We start from the raw sequence: 21,349 nt of genomic DNA, 5'->3' as shown, positions 1-21,349 counted from the left end.
ATTCAGTCACAGTCACACAAACTCTTCCATGATGTTTATGAATAGAAACATGCTACTACCGCAATGTTACACAATTTTCACAACAGCATCACTAGTTGTGAGTAGTGGAGAGCAAGTGCTAAGTTTACAGTTCCGCTTCTCACAATTCACCAATCAGTAAATTGTAACAAAAATTGTATAAATAGTTGTAGTTCTATTATTGTTATTATGAACAAGGCCCTTTTGCATGCTCTATTATTATATCGAATGGCTTTAAAATTCTAGAGAAATTTTTTTTTTTTTTAAAAATCCATCAATATTTTCTGTTGCACAGGTGAAATAAGTCATCAGAAAGACGTGTGACCCAAGTGGTTAAGTTAGCCAGTGAATGCATACTACATATGAGGGTGTGTTATTGATGGATTTTTGTCATGCATACAAGAATCAGAGACTATCTAAAGTTTTTCCTGAAATTGCATATTACTTTTTCCTTTATTTGTAAAACTGTTTTGATCTATCTCATGAAGAGAAGCTAGGTTAAAATCCCCTCCCCTCCCCTCCCCTCCCCTTCCCTGTATAATAAGTTTAAAAACAAAAAAAAACAAAAAACATAGAGGATTTATCTTTCCGTTTGATGTCAATTAAATTATCATTTAAAATTTTTAATAGAGCAGTCCTCATTTAATGGAGGCACCAGGGGTCTCTGCCATGGATTGACTTGTTTCTTTGTCATAAATAAAGACTAATAAAGAGGTTGATTTCAACCCATGTGAGGAGAAATACTTTTGGATGAAAGAAAGTTATTTCAAGGTGGTTGACTCGCAAATTACAATTCTCATCTTATAAAAATAAGAAAGGTAATTAAGGTTGATCATACTGTACTAATGGGCCATGCATAGTAATTGAGGCCACCTATATTTGTTAGGATGTTAGAGCCCGAAGGAGTTGGTAATTTTTAGATCATATTTTTCAGCAACAGCCAAGAAATGATTACCCAGAGGTTAGCATTCACTCTGAGACAAAACACACGCATTATAACTTAGCTTTGAAGAATTTAATCTTGAAAACACTGCCTTCTTTTACCCTTTCACTTAACCTTTTTTTGATTATCTAATGGCATGGGGGACATGACCAAAAGTACTTTTATTGAAATGCAAACAAAATACTATATTCTTGAAAAGTGACACACACACATGCAATTCTACATAACTTCAATTGTGGTTCCAAAGATAATAATTAATATCCCACCTTTTTACACATTGCAAAAGTGACAGTTAGATTTTGCCTGGACTTCAGGGGCACATAGATATTTTCCATCATTTTTTTTAAAACCCAAAGAAAAAAGGGGGGGGGGGGGGGGGTGTCAAACTAAACCTAATAGTAAAACCTAAAAACAATAATCAACACAAAGAAAGCAAGGATCCAAAGAAAGCGCGCCAAAAACAAACTATAGGGCCTCTTTATGTTTCCCTCACTTTCATTAGAACATCAACTTCCTACGAAGTGCTGAGACTTTATTACAATCCCCGGAAAGAACAGCGAGATCTCCAATGGTCTCGCCGATCAAATCCTTGAATATCAGCCGTTCAATATCTAAAACCGCTTCAGACATCTCAATCGGGCAGTCCACCCATCCACTAATGGCATCCCCCATTGCTAAGTCCTTTCTCAACACACCACAAATCACCTCAAACAAGTCCTCTGATGCATCCCTCTCTTGAATCCTCTGAAATTCTGACCAAATTGGCTGCAGTGAAGCAGAACTCGTCCATGAATTGGGCTTCCAAGGCGGCAATTGTCTATTTCGGTCAAGAATTTCATTGATTGTATCGAAAATTAGCCTTCTTTGGAGTCTTGAAACCTTAGATGTGTCCTTTCCTTTCAAATATTGTTGCTTCTCCAGTAATAGGAATATATCAGAATCTTCGGGTAAATAAATTGAAGCCCGGAGGATTTCCGATATGTAGACAAAATCACAATCATCGGATTTGTCTTCGGATTTTGATTCCAAGGATGACATTGCCAGGCTCCAAATATCATCTTCCAATTCAACTGGTTGATCTGATAAATATACCCAAAACACAAAAAACAAAATCAGACACTATAATGCTTAACATTAATTGTTTAAAATATCTTACAGTACGAAGTGTGAGGGTAACAAGACAATGGATGAAGTTGCCTTAACGAAGAGTGACATATACTGGTCTAATGTTTATGGGTGTACGCGAGTCAGTCAAGTCAAATCAGAAACTAATGCTAGGAATGCATGAATACGTTCTTTTGTTTTCAAGACTTCATAAAACGACCCTTTCCAAAAAAAAAAAAACCTTTCAAAAAAGACTTCATAAAACGACATACATAAGGTTTCCAAGACTCTGCCTAACGAAATGGCTATATATAGTTAACATAAGTACGGACCTTGAAAAGGGGTCTGGCCTGAACAAAAAACCCAAAAGCTACATAAACTGGCTCTAAATATACTCCGATCTATTGGGGTTCTCCCAAGGGAGACACACACCTTACCAGTCAGTCAATTTCAGCCAGGTATATTCTTTCTTTGCAACCAGCTACAGTGTACAATGTACGGTGAGGTTTGGTTACATTTTCTCACATCAGGCAAATTTCCAGAGAAAGAGAGGTCTCCATCCCTTTCCAATTTAATCTAAAGTTGAATAATACTTATTAATTGTTACACTTCATCTATTCTGTTTGCCTAGGATACGCCGTCGTAATAAGAATCAATACTCCCACCACAAACCATCCACTCCCACGTGACTCTCTGCTCTCTAGTACTACTACTCTTCGCTGTGTTCCCCTTATGGCACATTTCGAATTTCCCACCAACTGTACCGTTGGAATGAACTGGACCAAACTACCCAATTAATTCCACCCGCGTCAGTAATGAATATAATAATTTCAAAATTAATAAAAGAAAAACAACACTACAATGTTATCAATGCAAGCATATGCGAATTTAATTAAAAAGTTATCAAGGTAAAGCATATGTTCAATAATATAGAAAAACACTACAATTTTCACAATTCTTTTAATAACTATTGAAATAATACGCTGTGCAACATAAACCCATGCAAAAATCATATTAGTATATTTATTTTATAACAATATTATGTACACACTCTATTTTTGTAACTTTTGATTATGCAAAGGTTGTGGTGCAGAACTTGCTCACCTCTTGTAACGCACAGCAAACATTTGTAATATTACTCTAATATACTAACCCTCTTAACAAACAAAAAAATAATTGGATGTAACCCCCGTTTTCTTTTAAGAACCCACGGATAAATTATAAAATTGTTGTGTACCTCTGCTTCATTGCAGTTTCACCCAAAGTGAAAATAAGTCAATGATAATAATTCAATATCATAAGGCAAACGTCACCCATAGAATAATAATCATATGCAGAATTTAGGGGCTGTGTTGTTTGTTAGTGTTCGGAGTTTAACCTTTCTAGACACTTTTTTCATCCATTCACATTACAACGTTTAGTGCACTAAATATCTACTAAATATCTGTGTGTCATTTTATTTTGGTACCTTTGAAATCAATGCTCCGTTTCATTACTGGAGAAGGCGATGACGACTCGTCCTTGTAAAACGAAGAGTCTAGCACCGAGACTGGACTCGGTTGCAACTCAGCTATACTGTGAAGCAGCTTATCACACCTCTCCAATAAACTCCTCCCCTCCTTGTATTCCTCCACCTTCAACCTCTGCAACAAAAGTTTAAAAAAAAAAAAACCATTAAAATTAATATCTAGCACAAACAAATAATATAATCTCAAGGATTAATTAATGCAATGCATTATTATTATTATTATTATTATTATTATTATTATTATTATTATTATTATGATGTACCTCTATATCGGTTTGTGAAGAAGTGCTAATACTGCTCTCTGAAACGGTGGTGGATGAGTATGACTCATCCTCAGCTGGATTACTAAAAACCTTCTCATCCTTTTGATAAATCTCAGCCGTTGGTTTCTTCATTCGCGGTGATCGGCTTGTGATTGGTTGATCTGATGATCCAATTCTCCTTGCACTAACCTTAGGAGATTGGACCGGAGAGACTCTTCTGTTTTCCACCGAGTCAATTCTCCTTCGACTCGGGCTGCTCTCACTCCGAGTTGGCGAGTTCGCATTTCGTCCTCTCGCTTGGTACCTTCCATTCCGATCAATCTCCGGCCGGTCGCGCCTCGGACTCACCGCCGGCGACACCTCGTTTGTATTCCTGCGAGGACCAGGCCTCGATCTGAAGCTCGACGGCGGCGATTCGTTTCCACCGCGACTAATGCGGCTCGCCGGAGACCTTGCTGGCTTCATTACGACGATCGGAGACTCGCCGTTCCGATCGTAAACGAAGTTCTGGTGGCTCATTTGGTTTTTAGCTTTCTTCGAATGCAAAAGGCCTTTGAGTTGCAGAGCTTCGAGAATATGCTTCAAAGTCTCCAAATCTTTGGACGGTTCTTCAATCCCTCGCATCCTCAACCTCTTCTCAATCTCTCCGTAGATCGAAACGCCCCGTTTCGCTTGCTCTGGAAAGAAGTCCGCTGAATCAAAGAAACTCTTCCTCTGTGCCATTCCTCTATACGACACCGTTCTAGCCACCTCAGTCTTCACATTATGATTATGATTCCGTACAGGTCTATCACCGAAACGGTGCGTTTCCTTAGCTACTGCATAGCCTACATTCTCTCTGATCACATTGTTCGGAACGTTATTACTCTGTGAATTCATATTCTGATTTGTTGGCCTTATCACCTGGAAATTGAAGTTGTTGCCGTGCTGGAACAGATCTCTGGAAACTCTAGACTCCGACGCGGATCTCCGGAGCTCCGCTTTCTTACCCGGTTCCGGATCCGAATCCTGTAACGATTCGAGTCCCATGAGCCTAGCAATCACACTCGGAGACTTACTATTACTCTGCTTATCGCTCTCCACTGCTTCGCATCGATTCGACGACGAAAACGCACCGTTTGTACGGATCTCTCGAGGCTTCAAGCTTCCTTTCGCGTCAACCACGGCTCTGCTATCCAAAGAGAGCCTCGGAGCTTCTCTGGAGAACTTCCACGACGACTTCGTGCCTTCCTTTAGTTCGAAAACCGGGAAAGGAAGCGGCGACTTCGGAGGAGGAGGAGGTGTCTCTGAAGGAGTTGCTGATTCCGGCACCGGAGATCGGAGCTCTGGTAGCTGACTCTGCTGCTTCGGTCTTTCCGGCGATGGTGCCGATCTCGCTTGTTGTTGCTTCTCCAATTCTTTCGATACCGACGGCGAAGCCGAAACCACGCTCTTCTCCGACTCTGGTGTTGATTCCACCGCCTGAAAAATGTGCATACAAATCAATTTTCCTTCCATCTTCTCAGTAACCAAACAGAGAATATAAAAAGAGAGAAAGAGAAAGAGAAATCTCACCGTAGCGGGAGGGAGGCGTTTGGCTGAGTGTAAACGTTTTCCAGTGAGAATCTGATGGCGGTCGAAGATCTGAAGGAAGCCAGACATGCAACCCATTTGCTTCTCAATGTGTTTCTCCAGGTTATTCTGCTCTTGCATTATCCCCGTTGTCATGTTTTGATTTCCCGGAAAATTCGTACCTCACTTTTTTTTTCTTTTACTTTCTAAAATTTTCTGTGTGTCCAAACAGCTTCGAAACTCTCAAAGAGCCTCCTCTCGTCTCTACATTTGTGAGAGTGAGAGAGAGAAAGAGAGCATGGGGTTTTTAACAGTGACTCCCGCTTTTCTGGTCTTTTTAAAGGTGGGGTTGGAGTATGAGGATAAAGTCGGTATTAATGGAAAACTTGATGCCTGCTTTTGTAGTTTTAGTGAAAAATGCCAAAATAAGAGTTGGGTCGGGCAGTTTGGGGATTTGGCAATTGGGTTGTCACTTCTCATTAGTCATTGCAGGGCGGGGCAAAAAAAATGGCTAAATCCATATAGATATGTTGTCCTAAATTCTAATTCACTGTCAACAATTATAAAAGATATGGAAAATGTTATGAGCTAACAATTTTAAAAAAATAATAGGAGTAATTTGATAATATAATTAGTAATTAAATTTATATGGTTGGGTTAAACCAATCGCAATCCTAAATGGGTGAAGGATCGACTTAAGGATTTGTTTGACCCTCACGCCATTTTTATTATGAAAGAAAGCCATTTTGAAAGCGGCTACAACCGTCAAGTATGCATCTTTAATGAAGATGTCTCAAAAAATTCAACAACAAATTAAATGAGGTAGGTCTTCCATAAATGGGTAGGATGTACGCTGAATGTTCAATTTTATAGATACTAGACATACATTTATATGTACCTTTTCAAGTAGCATGTACCACCCCCTGTGTGGTGAGATTACTCTTTGGAACAAAAACTGAAATACATGAGATTGCCGCCAAAGCTAGTCCAAAGAGCACAAAGGCAACGAATTGCAACCCTACAAAGAAAATGGAAATTATGGAGGAGAGGGAGACTTAACCCAGCTTTTATTTAGGAAGAAAGCCCAGGCGAGAAAGCAACTTGTCGACCTACAAACACATGGAAGGGAAACCGCTAATTCACTTATAAAAAGTAGCACTTTAAGGAAGAGAAAAACCTAAATCTATTACTATATTATGACCTTAGCAAGTCAAAAGGCAATTATTAGAACTCGGGTTGATTATAATAATTAATAAATTAATATTTAAATTATATATATCAAATTTATAAATATAAACATAATAAAATTTATAATTATGGCAGGTAAAAGTAGATCAAATAAATATGGTTGATTTCAATCTAATTACTATTTACTCACATAATTAATTTATAGAGATAGGATGCATGACCAACTTTTAAGTACACGTTATAAATCAGAATGTGAAGTTCATATCAAAACTACGTACGTAGTGATTAATATTTAACTGAAAATAGCTTAGAAATAGCTTAGTGTTCATCATCGAGTTTAGTCCAAGGATGATGTTGCAATTGGATGATTTATCTCTCTCTTTTTCTCTCTCAAAACTAGATCTACCTCTGATCTAGGTGCTTTTTGGCTTTATATAACTTAGCAAAGATGCATTTGGATCCTACATTAAAAGGTCATGAACAGACTTTTTTAATACTTATCCCATCAAGACCTTGTTAGAAGGTTTTTACACTAGGGTGTTAGTTGTGAGAATACTATTCATGGTTATTTATCCATTAATGGGGTCAGCTAAGTGGTTGCAGTGCATTTAATGCGAATGAGATGGCCACGTTGTCATTCCTTTTACTTCTCCTCCATGTTCAATACCAAGTTATCTTTGTCTCCCCTCGGATTGCGTCGTGCTCCCTTTGACTCTGTCCCTCGACCTTCCGAAGTTAAGCAAATGTCCTCGACACCCTCGTCAATTATAATTGCTCAGCCTAAGTACGAGTTAAGTGTATATTTTCTAAGGATAACCCACCTACGTTTCCTAAGGTTTACCTCCACATGAACTTCATCAAGCATTTGGATCCTCGTTCCCCCACAATAATATTCACTGTATCACACAAAAATAGTTTATAATATTATTTTAATAAGTCATTCTCATAATATTTTATTGTAACAATTAATGTAATCAGTGAATATAAAAGTTTATGTCAATGCTCAATAGTGATCTTATGATAAAATAATATTTGATCTAACCTAAAAATATTTGTAAGAGCATGAAAGATTGGTTGCCCAAGCTCATTTAGAATAGTGAGATTGATATTCCCAACCCTGTCCCAAATTAATAAATATTTGTAATAAAAGTGGGATGAATAAGTTGGACTTCACCCGAGGACAAAGATAGAGAAGAAGGAGGCAAAAGTCTAAGATTTAAATGTGTAGATGGATCTTTACAAGTTTGCTCGAGGACAATATTTTTTGGTTGTTACATGCATTGTTCACTCTATTTTTCTCAATTACTGTTTTAGTTATAATCCCTTTCCTTAATTATTTTTGGATCCCCTTTATTTGAGAGTCTCTTTCTTTTATGTACTACATAGCTTCTTGCATCCAAGCCCTTCATCTTCAATCCTCCTAACCCCTTAGGACACTTGTCACATTAGACTTTTAGTGAAGGTGGTGGGAGGAGTTACTGAGTTGTGGATTTATTGTTCGGGTCACTTCCTCATTAATGCAACTGATAAAGTCGTTGTCAGGAATTAAATACGGAGGAGTAGGTAAGACTTTACAAGAAACCTCCCACAAATATCTTATTTATCCCCTAAGGTGCCCACTTTCACCTCTTATACTCCCTAAGAACATTCTGTTACTTCCCATTCTCTCTTCAGGCAATCTCACTTCTTAGGCTATAGATGCTTCTTCGTGAGGAACAACTTAAAACTACTACGGTGCTTCCAATCTTTAGTCCTTGGATCCTCACATTATTGTATCCTGAGTTAAATTTATTGTGATTGATATATAATACAAATAATTTTAACATCTAATTGAGATTCATATGAATATATGATAATAATTTTGATTGTAAATGAATAAAAAAAGTGATTTTATTATTATTATAAATTTGTTGCCTGTGCCTGGCTGTGCAGCATTGTTGCTGCTAGCATTATTCGATGAGTAATAAAAAAGCTTTGAAAAGCGCCAAATACTAAAACCACTATTCCTTGCAGGTAAGCGTAAGCCTCCGTGGGTAATGCTCTCAACATGTCAGTCAGCCCACCCACTTCCTCGGGCTGTGTGTGGGTTTGAATGACCAACCCACACCCTTCATTGACCTCTCCTATTTCCTATACTACCCTCCCAATCTTGTTGGCATCTGGCATTTCCCAATCCAATTCATTGGGAGATCTCAGCCGTTGTTTTTGATGACCACCTATCAGTTTTGTGATTTTTAATCAGTCAATAAAAAGAAAAGAAAGCATAACATAATAAAATGATGGAAATTTATTAGGTAGTGTGGAAATATATTCTCTAATTCTCACATGGGGTGCGTTTTATGTTGGGTGAGACTTGCTCTTATGTGAGAGAAAAAGATTATACTCTTAGAGTATTCAATAATAATCTTAAAACAAATAATGTCACGTACATAATATTTTATAATAAATTATAGGTGGCAAACTGTTATGAGTAGATTAAAAAATTAATGTTAATGGTGTACACAAATTAAATTTATTAGGTAGTCTGGAAGTATATTCTCTCATTCTAACATAGGTGAGTTTTATGTTGGGTGAGACTTACTTCTAGGTGAGAGGACGAGAGCATACTCTTCGAGTACCCAATAATAACCCTAAAATAAGTAATGTAACATACATAATATTTTATAATAAATTATAGGTGACAAACTGTTATGGGTAGTTTAAAAAATTAATGTTAGTGGTGTACACAAATTAAAACTAATAATAACTTAGGATTTATAATTTGTTGTAAAAATATTATAAACATATGGATTGCTCTTACAAAACTACCCCTTTAATACAATGAATGAAAGAGGGCGATGGATGAGATTTATAACCTTATAAAATGAATGTTCCAGCTAGCCATATATGCCTAAAAAACACATATAATTACTAACTCTTTCCGCTCGAAAGTAAATACATGACTTTGTCCATAATTATGAACAGTGAATGAAGGAAATAAGTGCATGAAGCTTGTAAGCTCAATACTTACCTAAAAAACATGAGCACAGGTGATTTTATTCATGGAGTTCCTATTATAACCGTAACCATAACAACTCTCCATTGATTGAAGAATTAATATCAGAAGCATATAGATAATAAGAAAATTATATATGTTCCCTTAATTAAGTTTTGAGTTTAGTCATAACCTAATGTTATATATATAACACAAATTTAGTATAATGGAAGAATACACTATGTATGAAAATTAAGAATTTGTTTGAATTGAGAAGAAAAAGGAGAAGTAGAGTAGATACTTATTGAATTTTCGACCAACTCTATTCTGTCTCGGACTTTGCTTTATTTTCAGAGTTTAACACTCTCTCACTCCCTTTTGTTTTTATTTTTTACTATTGTTAAAGTGAATCACGAGGAAGTTGGAAGGTTTTAGCAAAGAGAGGGGGAGAATGAGTGAAATGGGATAAAGCAAAGCCCGTGACATTGGAAACTAAAAACCAATCGTTTTGTTTGTTTGTCAGTAGTGTGAAGAGCTACTAACATTAACAGACAAACAAACGCAGGCAAAGTTTAGCCAGGTATCATGATTGTCTGATTGATCACCGGCTGTATCAAAACGGAGGACATATATAATCGTTCCAAAAGTGTAACTCTCTAGTCTCTAGTCTCTAATCTATATATATAAAATCTATAGCGTACTACAAACAGTCACCGCTTTCACTACATGACGAGTACATGGGGGAACTAGCTAAAACCAGGCTCAGTGTGTGGGTGACTGTTTCGACTGTTAGGCACGTGGCAGCCACATGATGATTTCATTCTCTGATAGATGGAGCTGATTAATTTACACGTCACAAACACAAACACAAATACGTACATATATAGACTTTTTTTTTTTTTTTTGTTGTACGCCAGATCTCTTTCAACCAGACTAATCACCTGTTCGTAGGAGAAATTTCGCGAAAGACTCACCAGAAATTCGTTTCAAAGTGCAGAAGAAGACTTAACCTGAAAGACACCCTGGCCGAGCCCAAGATAAGCACCCTGAGGCTGAGAGCTCTACCAACTCAGCCAACCCCCTGGGTTTACATATATAGACTTTGATTCTAGTTTTTGAGGGAATCAAAGATCTAGGCCAGCATATATATATGTTGTACACGAAATGAAAAGGACCTCACGGTTTAGCTTGGCTTTACAACCAGTTCCGCTTGCATATATGGCATAATAAAGACATGCCCAACCGCTTGGGGCTTGCATGCTCTGATCATTAGCATATCTAGTTGGATAAGTTCCTCCAAACATTCTTCTTTTGTGTAATATTTGACAAGATAGCAAACCCTAAATTGATATAGTGTTTGATTTATGATTATTGTTCTTTATAATTAAATTAAGATACTAGTTAGTTGATACAGCAAAAGATTTAATTTATCAGTTAAGCTAATTAAAACTCATCATATAATATGTTTTTAATCATATTATATTATATGTTTAATAGTCTAGTGGGCTTATTTAAAAACTTAATGAATCATATGATTAAAACAATGATAATTAATGGGTCATTTGAATTTTTACCAAATAGTTGGAAGTTTATGAAAATTATTACCTTCAAATCAGCTTTGAACAATTTTCAAGGAAATTCATTGGATAGCTAGGTCTTCACTCTTCAACATCATTATTTTGTTTGTTGTTGTGTTCTTAATTTTGAGCACCCTTATTTGTTTTAAGAGCAGACTCACCACTAATATGGCACTGTGATAATTTATTAATTTATCAATGTTGATTTATGTCTAGAATACTTGACTGTTTCAATTCTTTTATGTCATATGATTTTAGTTTTGTTAGTGCAACTGATGAGCATCGTCCTTGATAGCTGATACATCACTTGTGCATATTATAAATAATTTAAATCAGTACGTTGACCTAGGATACTAGAAGTTCTGGAACACATATTTGCTTTGTAATTAATTTGGCCGGCTTAGAAAACTCTCATCTACTATAATCAGAATAATAGATTGACCTTGGTCTTTGTTCTATTTTGATCCAAAGTCGGCAGAAATTAAAACTAGTATATAGAACAGAATAATACAGAAGCAAAGAAGATGTGTCTTTATTATTAGCTCTTCTGACTACAGAAGTATATGTATCAACTTCACAAGTTTGACTTCTCAACATGCATAAACTTCATGACGTTAAAATGTCTATTGAAACCCCAAAATGCCATACCTTTTCTTCAAAAACAGTCGCAAGGTTGTACAAAAGCCAATTTTGAGTCACTGCGACTCCACATATATATGTCTCTATACGATATATTGGATTGGTTGGTTACCACAGATATTGATTAATAAGTAATAGTATGCTTGTACAATTTAGGGAGTAATAAAATTATTGTGTAACTTTAATGAAAATGATGTCCAATTAAGACATTTAGAATTCAAATCTCCATTCCCTCAACTATTAAATTATTTTTTAATTTTTAATAAAAGAAATCAAAATTAAACAATGAAATAATTATTTTTTTAAAATTGCCGTAAGTTAAATAATAGAATTTTGTCATGTGTGACTGAAATTTTTGTTAAAATTTCGAACTTTTAAGAATAATTTAGACTTTTACTACCACAATAACCATAATTAACTTCCAAACTATTAAAAGAGTTTTTTTTTTTTTTTTTTTGAGAAACACACACATACATATATATAATTAACTTAATAGTGCAACAAGGACTATTTTACTTGATAGAATGAAATGTATTAGGTGTTCATAATAAAAAAGCAACGTGATATGAGGAAAAAGATAAAAATTGTATTATACATATGGTTTTAACCACAACATACATAATACAATTTTAATCATATTATATATGATATAAGGTTTTTATTTTTTATTTTTTTTATAGCTTGATTATAAATATTATTTAGGCTAAAATGCAAAACTCACCCTCTAAGTTTCACCATTTTTCATTTTAGTCCTTTAAGTTTGTATTTTGTCATTTCAGTCCTCTAAGTTTCAAATCTCCTCAATTAAGTCCTCTGTTAACTCACATCCATATCTGCTGTTAACTTACCCAAAACAACGCCGTTTTGGCTATAATTTAATATTTAATATATTATTTATTACTTAATTTTCAAAAATGTTAATTAAAATAATTGAAATTAAAATAACCCATTTACCCCACAGTCCCTACCCAACCTCTTCTGAAGAACCAAAAAAAATCCCTAGCCTAACCCAAATATGAGAGACTAAGGGTCCGTTTGGATAGAACTTATTGCTGAAAACTGAAAACTGAAAACTGAAAACACTGTAGCAAAATAATTTTAACATGTGTGAATAGTACCGCGGGACCCATTTTTAATGAAAAAGTGACTGAAAAGTGAAATTTGTGGGTCCGTGAACAGTGCACGAATGCACTGTTCACGGACGACTGGTCAACATCTGCGGCTTGAAAAAAAAAAAAAAAAAAAAAAAAGCTTGAAACGCAAAACGCAAAACGCAGCCTTGAATCCAAACACATTCTAAGAGGGTGAAAGTGAGATCGAGAGGGAGAAGGAGGTGTTTTCAGTGGTTCTGCTCCAAGGTTTCTTGGTGGCTCAGCTCCACTCTAGAGGGTCTATTCGGCAGCTCCGGCCAAGAAGAAGCAATAGATGGGAGAATATATGATTAGAGCTTAAAGTGAAAAAAAAAAAATCATAGCTCTTTGAATTATCATTTTTCTTTTTATATTTTCCTCAAAGAGCAGTTTTTTCTTTTCTGGGTCTTCTTTATTTTACCTTAACTATTGGTATTGATATTGTTGTTGTTGTATAATTGTATTATATGTACTTACCTAAAATTTGGATGAAAAGTGAGGCTTTGTGTTGTTGTATCTAGGAAGTCTTAGGCTCGGAAAGTGTTTGGTTTGGAGAAGTTTGTGTTCCTGTGGATTGGTTGGTATCTTCAAGCTTTCTTTTTTTGGTAAACTAGATTCTGCATTCAACTAAGAAGAAACTACAACAGATGTAGGACAAAGTCTGATCTGAGAAAGACCATACAAATTTGACAAATAAGTGTCCAGGATAAAGGGGGGGGGGGGGGAATAACTGAAATACATAGTATTAGAAGATAAATAGCATCCTAATCTAGCAAGGCCATCAGCATAGCGGTTGCCTTCCCTAAAGCAATAAAGCACCTTCACTTGAGGAATTTGGGATATCAACGCCTTACAATCTGCCACAATAGCATAGTTAGTAGCATTCGGGCTTCCCGTACTGTTCATCAAATCAAAAATAACTTTAGCATCAAATTCCACTTCAAGAGCGTTGATATGCATCTGTAAGTACATCTGTAGCCCGTCCCTAAGCGCCCAAAGCTCAGCAAGAAAGCTAGTGGTATCTCTTATATTCCTTGCAAAAGCTCTAACCCAGACACCAGCATCATTGCAGACAAGACCTCCTCCACCCGCTACACCATGATTTCCTAAGGAAGCACCGTCCGTATTCAATTTGAACCTGCCTCTGCTTGGTCTCTCCCATCGGATGGATCTTTCAACTCTTGGTCTCTTAAAGAATGAAGTTTTTGCACAGAAGGTATATTCAGTTGCTCTTTGAATGACTTCCTTGTGAATAAGAAAACTTGGGGAAGTGTTCTTAAAAACCACCCTGTTGCAATGATTCCACAAAATCCAAACACCAAAGGAGAAAAGAATGCTCCAGGAAATATTGAGGTACCTGGAAGATTTGTTCTGCTTGCAATTATTTTTCAGCCAAGTATAAAGGTCTGAAGAATAAAAATTTGGTCCAAGATCACCCGTTCCCAAGTTCTGCCAGCAAGTATTAGCCACCTGACAGTCCCTTAGAAGTTGAATGATGGTTTTTGAATTATAGGGGCATATCGGACAAGAAGTGACTTGAATACCTCTTGCAGCAAGGTGTTCTCGGGTTGCTAAGCTATTATGGCAGCACATCCAAAGAAAAAACTGAATCCTTGGTAAAATCGGAATTTTCCAAATCCATTTGCCATTAAAGAGCTGCTGAGCTTCCCCATTTGCAAGGCTATAAGCACTATTTAAACTAAAATCCCCATTAGATGAAGCTGCCCAAATTAATTTATCTTCCTCATTAACAACACACGCTCGAGGCATGGCTTGAATTTCCCTACGCACATTAGCAGGTAACACTATGGAAATCTTCTCCCAATCCCAACCATTTACAGAAGCCAAGTCCCTAATTTTAAGATTAGCTTCTTCCATTGTAAGGGGACCATACATCAAAGATCTCAAAGAGCCATGAGATGTCCAAGTGTCATGTCACACACTAAGATTGTTGTCTCTACCCAAACTCCATCTTGTTCCTTTTTGGAATATATCCATACCCTTCTTTAAAGCTTTCCTAGTCCAAGAGCAAGGAAGGGAATTTTCCTTGGCAGATGAGATCCTTCTTGGGTTAAGATACTTCTTCCTCATAACTTGGGCCCACAAGGCATCCTTTTCAGAGTGGAATCTCCAGTTTAGCTTGGTAAGATACGCAATATTCCTTCCTTTGGCAGATTGGAGACCAAGGCCACCTTTGGCAATTGGTTGGTTAATTTTCCCCCAACATACCCAATGCATTTTCCTTTTAACATCGCTTGATCCCCCACAGAAAATTCCTATTCAATCTATCCAGATTCTCTAGGATTCTATTAGGCAGATATGTGGTTTGCATCACATAGGGGGGAATAGCACTAGTAGTGGCTTGAGTAAGAACTCTCCGACCAGCAAAGGACAAAAGATTGGCCTTCCATCCAGCTAGTTTTCGGCTAATTTTGTCCAAAATAAAATTGAGATCCTGATTAAAAGACCCACCATGCCTCATGGAGAAACCCAAATAGGACCCTAGATTTGTGGTAGAAGGAAATCCAAGCAGTTCACAATACTTTGATCTAAGATCCTCATTAATGTTAGGAGAGAAAAACACCTTGGACTTGGAGGGGTTGATCTTTTGCCCAGAGATCATACAAAATTCATCAAGAGCTTCCCTCACGGCTACACAATTTTGAGAATCCACCTTCGCAAAAAGGAGAAGGTCAAAATCCACCTTCCCTTAAGCTTTGTTGTTCCCCACAACTGCTACGGGTTTGTAGGTCCTTTTTTATTCTCATTTTTTCAGCCTTTTTTTTTTCTTCTTTCTTGCTCTTTTAAAATTTGTATTTAAAAAACCCCATTATCTTAGGTTGCTGAGCTATATATATTTCTCTCTTTCTCCCTCTCAATCTCTCGCATATTGGATTAGGCCGGGGATTTTGTGTCCTTTAGATGATATGGATTGGGGGGTAATTGGGGTTATTTTAATTTCTGGGTTTTTTTTATTATAAGAAAATGTTGTTTTAAATTAAGAAATAAATCATATAATAAAGTATTAAATTATGGTCAAAACTAACGGTATATATGGATGATGAGTTAACAGAAGACTGAATTGAGGAAATTTGAAACTTAGAAGATTGAATTGACAAAATACAAATTTAAAGGACTGAAATGAAAAATCGTGAAACTTAGAAAATGAGTTTTGCATTTTGGCCTATTATTTATTGGTGAACTAATGAGTCCAATGGTTATGATATGATGTTGAAGGTGCTTTGCAGCATCAGATGTACAATAGCTCAGATTTTGATAATAATATATATTAAAATAATTACGGTTTATTAGCTATAAATTAAGATGGAGTAGTACAACTTTTGGTAACCAAAATGCTAAACTTCTGGCTTTAATCATCAGCTTGAATATTACGCAACAACGATGCTACGGTATTAGTGCCCTTTTAACAACTTGAACAATTTATTTTTTCTGATCTACAACTTGAACAATATATAGTATCATTTTGAACAATATATAGTATCATTTTAGGGGGCTCTGCTTTCCCTTAATATCTATTGTGAGTTTCATCAAATTTGCCATATTTAAATTTGGGTTTATTTTCCCAAGTAACGGTTAATTTACTTCTCTAAGTAAAAGGTTGCATTGAACTTCCAAACTTCTTTGCTTCTGGTTTAAACAAGTGTGCCATAATATACACACAGATTACACATACCATAAATATATATGGTTAATGATTTTTCTGTATCTTGGTCTTGTCAATACACATACATTCCAAGAAAATACCCAAATTTACAAATCAAAATGATTAATATGGGACACTCAAAAAAAAAAATGATTAATATGGTTATCTCTATAATGCATTAAATTATGTTCATAATTAATGGTTAGTAAATTTGCAACTTGGTTACCCTTAACTAGTTTCAAGTTGACTAAGCATCACATGCTAAACCTAAATTAACTTAAATTTGATCCCAACTCTCTACTTAAATTAAAACTTTTTTATAATAAAAAAAAATTACTGCTGCACCAATTAAGGCCTTAAGGGGATTCAAAACCCCGTTCTCACTCATCACTTCATGGTTCATGCTTATAGTGATAGAGATGCCATTTGGTTGAATGGCCATTGACCCCTAATTATTTAATCCACCCTAGACTTGATATGCTTTAACTTCTCAATTTATGGTGCCTATTGACTTAATCTCTTGGGTTGAACATAGTGGGGATCTGCAATAATATGATAACTTTAAGACACTACCGTTTAGCTTTTGTCTTTCTTGCTCTAGAAATATAATTAATCTAAATGAGCATTCTAATATCTATCTTGCATTCATTTATTTAGGTATTCTTAATGCATTGAAGACCAGATCACTAGGCTTTCCAGTTTTAAAAAAACATAGCTTGTTTAGTTGAAAATTTTGAAATGATGTTATTTTCATGGCTTTTAGCTACCTTATTTATGATACTTTGGATCCTTTTGATTTGTATTAGATTAGATGAGAATATGGATTGTGCGAACATGTACTAAGTCTCATATCCAATGTGTAATAGATTGATCGGAACTATATAATCTAATTAATTCTTTTAAAATATATCAAAAATATATTATAAAATCATATTTTAATTGTAGGGTTTCTCTAAATACCATTTGAAATTGGAGTAAAAATGTTGGGTTTTTTTTTTTCCCTTTTTTTTTTTCTGGACTTTTTGTCTAGATATTCTAATAAAAAAATGAGATAAAGAAATAGTTTTAAAGATTAACGAAAGATGTCTAACTTAATCGAAAGTTGGATATAGGGGCTCACTTCATGTTCGTCTATGAAGTATGAACCTTACTAAACTGTTTAATTAGCTCAAACTAACCCTTTTTCTTTGTCTGATATTCTTGACATTTCCATGGCCATGAAAGACAATTAAGAGAATTCTGTAAGGTACATCACAGAATTTTTTTTTTGATGGGAAGTTACATCACAGAATTTAACTGAGCAATCCATTGTCATAGTTCCTACCTTCCGAGTTCTATAGTAATAGTAAGTAAAATGTCCATTGTGAAAAATCCAGTGCCATTTTCACAAGTAGGAGAAACTATTTGTACAAGTATTGCACCATCAAGCCCATCAATCCATCTTCCATAAAAGGTAAAAGCACATTCATTTACAGGAAAAATGAATTTTCTGCTTGCCAAACAGTCATAATTAACACTGGTATGACTGACTGAACCTTATAATAGCTGGTTCCAATCATCAAAGATAGGGGTCACTGGTTCCTACCTTCCGAGTTCTATAGTAATAGTAAGTAAAATGTCCATTGTGAAAAATCCAGTGCCACTTTCACAAGTAGGAGAAACTATTTGTACAAGTATTGCATCATCAAGCCCATCATTCCATCTTCCATTACAGGTAAAAGCACATTCATTTACAGGAAAAATGAATTTTCTGCTTGCCAAACAGTCATAATTATCACTGGTATGACTGACTGAACCTTATAATAGCTGGTTCCAATCATCAAAGATAGGGGTCACTGCTCAGGCTGCCACCCCATGTGGCTTGTCCTCAGGACAAATCACCAATAAGCTTTTCTGGTTCTCCATGTGAGCCTATTAGTCCACTTACATGCCTATAAGCTCTGCCTATACTGCATATTTTAGAAACCTAACATCTCTCTCTTTTGTCTTCTTCTCTTGCCTAATAAATATTACAACATATATCTCACATATAAAAAGCATGTAGACCCTTTTGACCTATTAGTATCTCTTTTCTCATTTAACCCACATGCATTTCAGATCTGTAAACCCCACTCCATCGTCCTTTTTCATAAATACAATCTCACCACACCCATTTGATCTCACTATTAAATTGCAAAAGAAAATCGAGTAATCTTTGGGACTTTAACTTTTTGGGGAATTTTTTTTTTACCCTATATGAACTAAAATGAACCTGTCAAAGTTTCATTCAAAATACTCCTAATAATTTCATTTTAATCTAAATCTTAATAGTCAAAATATAACAGTCTAAATTTTTTATGGGACTAAATTAGATTATAATAGGATAATTTGTTTGTCTGAACAATATATAATCCATTATTTTTGACGGAATCTTAACATTTTCATTTTAGTCCCAATTTTAAAAGATTAAATGTAACAATTATTAGTTTGTGGACACGTATGTGATAGGACCAAATCATAAAAGATAATTATTTTTATGATTTGTCAAGTTGATTAGTTGTGATTAAAATAACACCGCATCTATAAAAAAAAAGTAACATAAGTTTTTTCTTGAGTCAGTCGCTAATAATAGTTTTATTATAATGTCAATAATGTCAATAATCATAAAAAAATAATTTAACATTGCATCTATAAAAAAAATAACATAAATTTTTCTTGAGTCAGTCGCTAATAATAGTTTTATTATATAGTAATTATAATGTCAATCATATCAATAATTTAAAAAAAATAATAATGGAGCTCTAAATTTTTTATGGAATGGTAAATTTTTTAAGTGAAAGGTAGTAGGACCCCAGCCTCCTCATCTTCCATGTCCTGATTACGTGAATGTGGTGAGTAGCACATTTTCCAAACCTGAAACTCCCATGTTCTCTCACCGACCCTCTTCTTCTGCACACATTCCTTAATATCCTAATGGGTTAAAATAGACTTTAAATCTCTCTGTATTCCAACGTATTTGAAAGAAGACGACACAGTAAATTTTGTCTCCACACTGACATATAGCCGAGGAGGGCATAGAAAGCAAAGCCTAATCAAAATTATCCTTCTTCCTATAGAATTTTAGGCTACATCTACCCATATGATTTTTGGTTACCTTAATTTCTTTTCATTCCAAAAGAGGGTCTTGTCATGAAGAACCCAACACAAATAGCTAGGTGGCAAGTAAAAAACTACTATCATATGAATATTCAAACTTTGTCAAGGGAAATGTGCCTCTATATATATATATATAAATATTTACACATTGCCCCCCATATGCTTGCAGAAGCCCTTACCATAATATTTTATTCTATATACAAATGAATTGATTGGCCTCAATGGATTTGGGAATGCTGAATCAATCATGAAAGAGCTAGATGGGATTCTGATTCCTCTCTGGGTTTTAGCAGCTGGACCACTTTGAACTTTGAAGACATAATTGATAAGTCCTATCCATCCCTTACTCACATGAACATTTTACTTATTTTATTAGATGGATAGCTATAACTCTCCTTTTCAATTTTGGTGCATTATTTATCTTGGTCAGAGCCGCATCTGCTTCAATTTTTGTAATTTTGCGCCCACCATATATGTGTAACAGTGTTCATTAAAAATATGTGTAACAGGGTTCAACAAAAAAAATATCGTGGTACTAAGGTTTTCACTTTTCAAACGTTGAAGGGAAATATCGAGTGTAAAATTACCTTCTAGCTAGGCTCCTGCTTCAAACTTAAAATATCACAAATCAAAAGCGTACGTAGCCTGTATCTGAATACTTTTCTGTCAATGTCTTTTTGAAAACCGTACGTACAATATCTTATTGTACATTTCACTTTTCATTTCATGTGCAAGCAAACTGTGCTCTGCCAAGGGCACCCTACTTATAGATTGGGATTTGGGATACCATGCTTTCTTGAGGAATATACTGTTTGGCTTCGCATTAGAAAAATGAGAGGCTCTTCAGCTCAATATCTTTAGAACTAATAGTTTAGGTTGAGAAAATATCAAGGAAGTCAATACCGTACCGGAGGCTGTACCGGTTTGGCCACCGGTACGATATATTTCGGATACCGGTCAATACCGGTGTACCGTTTCGGGTTTACCGCTATTTTATATACACACACACACACACACACACACATACCAAAATCTCTAGAACTATGTTTATAAACATATAATATTTCACTTATATTATAGTAAATATAAAAGTTTACTATAAAACATTATCTCAATTCAGAACAAATTATTCATAGTTTTAGACTTTAGTATCAAATAAAAGAAAAAAAAAACACAATATAAAAAATAGAAAGCTTAGTTGTTCATTGCATACTAAGAAAACAAATAATACTAAGAAGTTAATGTAAATAAGTTACCATTATGCCTTTACAAAAATTCAAAAAATTACAAAACTAAAAAAAAAAAAAAAAAAAAAAGCTTTTTTCTGTACCGGCCGGTACGCCCGGTACCGGCCGGTATTGCCCGAAATTGGCCGGTACGGCCGGTATTTTTTCCGGTACAATATAGAAGTGTACCGGTACCGGTGCACTGACCGGTACGGTACGTACCGGCCGGTACGGCCGGTACCGGTACGGTATCGGCCACACTGGAAAATATACTATTATGATTACCCAAACTTTTTTTTTTTGTAGAATACCATAAGCTACCATGTTTTTATAATATTATGAATTATTTGCAGTTTTAGGACTACCATACTAAATCTAGTGTATTTCTTAAAATATATAAGGATTTGTG

General features: G+C 35.3%; 1 protein-coding gene across 1 annotated transcript; it reads right to left on the bottom strand.

The window, feature by feature from the left end:
- Window positions 1-1,185: 1,185 nt before the first annotated feature.
- LOC142614187 (uncharacterized) lies at window positions 1,186-5,719 on the bottom strand. The gene is made up of 4 exons (XM_075786738.1): window positions 5,411-5,719; window positions 3,857-5,317; window positions 3,534-3,708; window positions 1,186-2,040 (listed from the first exon to the last, which is right to left on the bottom strand). The coding sequence occupies exons 1-4, from the start codon at window positions 5,561-5,563 to the stop codon at window positions 1,460-1,462; spliced, it is 2,370 nt and encodes a 789-aa protein (XP_075642853.1). The 5' UTR covers window positions 5,564-5,719; the 3' UTR covers window positions 1,186-1,459.
- Between the last annotated feature and the right edge of the window lie 15,630 nt (window positions 5,720-21,349).

Source organism: Castanea sativa, chromosome 10 (genome assembly GCF_040712315.1).
Source record: "Castanea sativa cultivar Marrone di Chiusa Pesio chromosome 10, ASM4071231v1".
Classification (NCBI taxonomy): Eukaryota; Viridiplantae; Streptophyta; class Magnoliopsida; order Fagales; family Fagaceae; genus Castanea; species Castanea sativa.
This window is presented reverse-complemented; position numbering and strand designations above follow the sequence as displayed.

Coding starts and splice junctions, on each gene's coding strand:
- LOC142614187 (XM_075786738.1), bottom strand. CDS start 5,563: ATGACAACGGGGATAATGCAAGAGCAGAATAACCTGGAGAAACACATT. Junction 5,318..5,410: donor AACGCCTCCCTCCCGCTACG/GTGAGATTTCTC, acceptor CACATTTTTCAG/GCGGTGGAATCAACACCAGA. Junction 2,041..3,533: donor ACGGAGCATTGATTTCAAAG/GTACCAAAATAA, acceptor TATATTTATCAG/ATCAACCAGTTGAATTGGAA.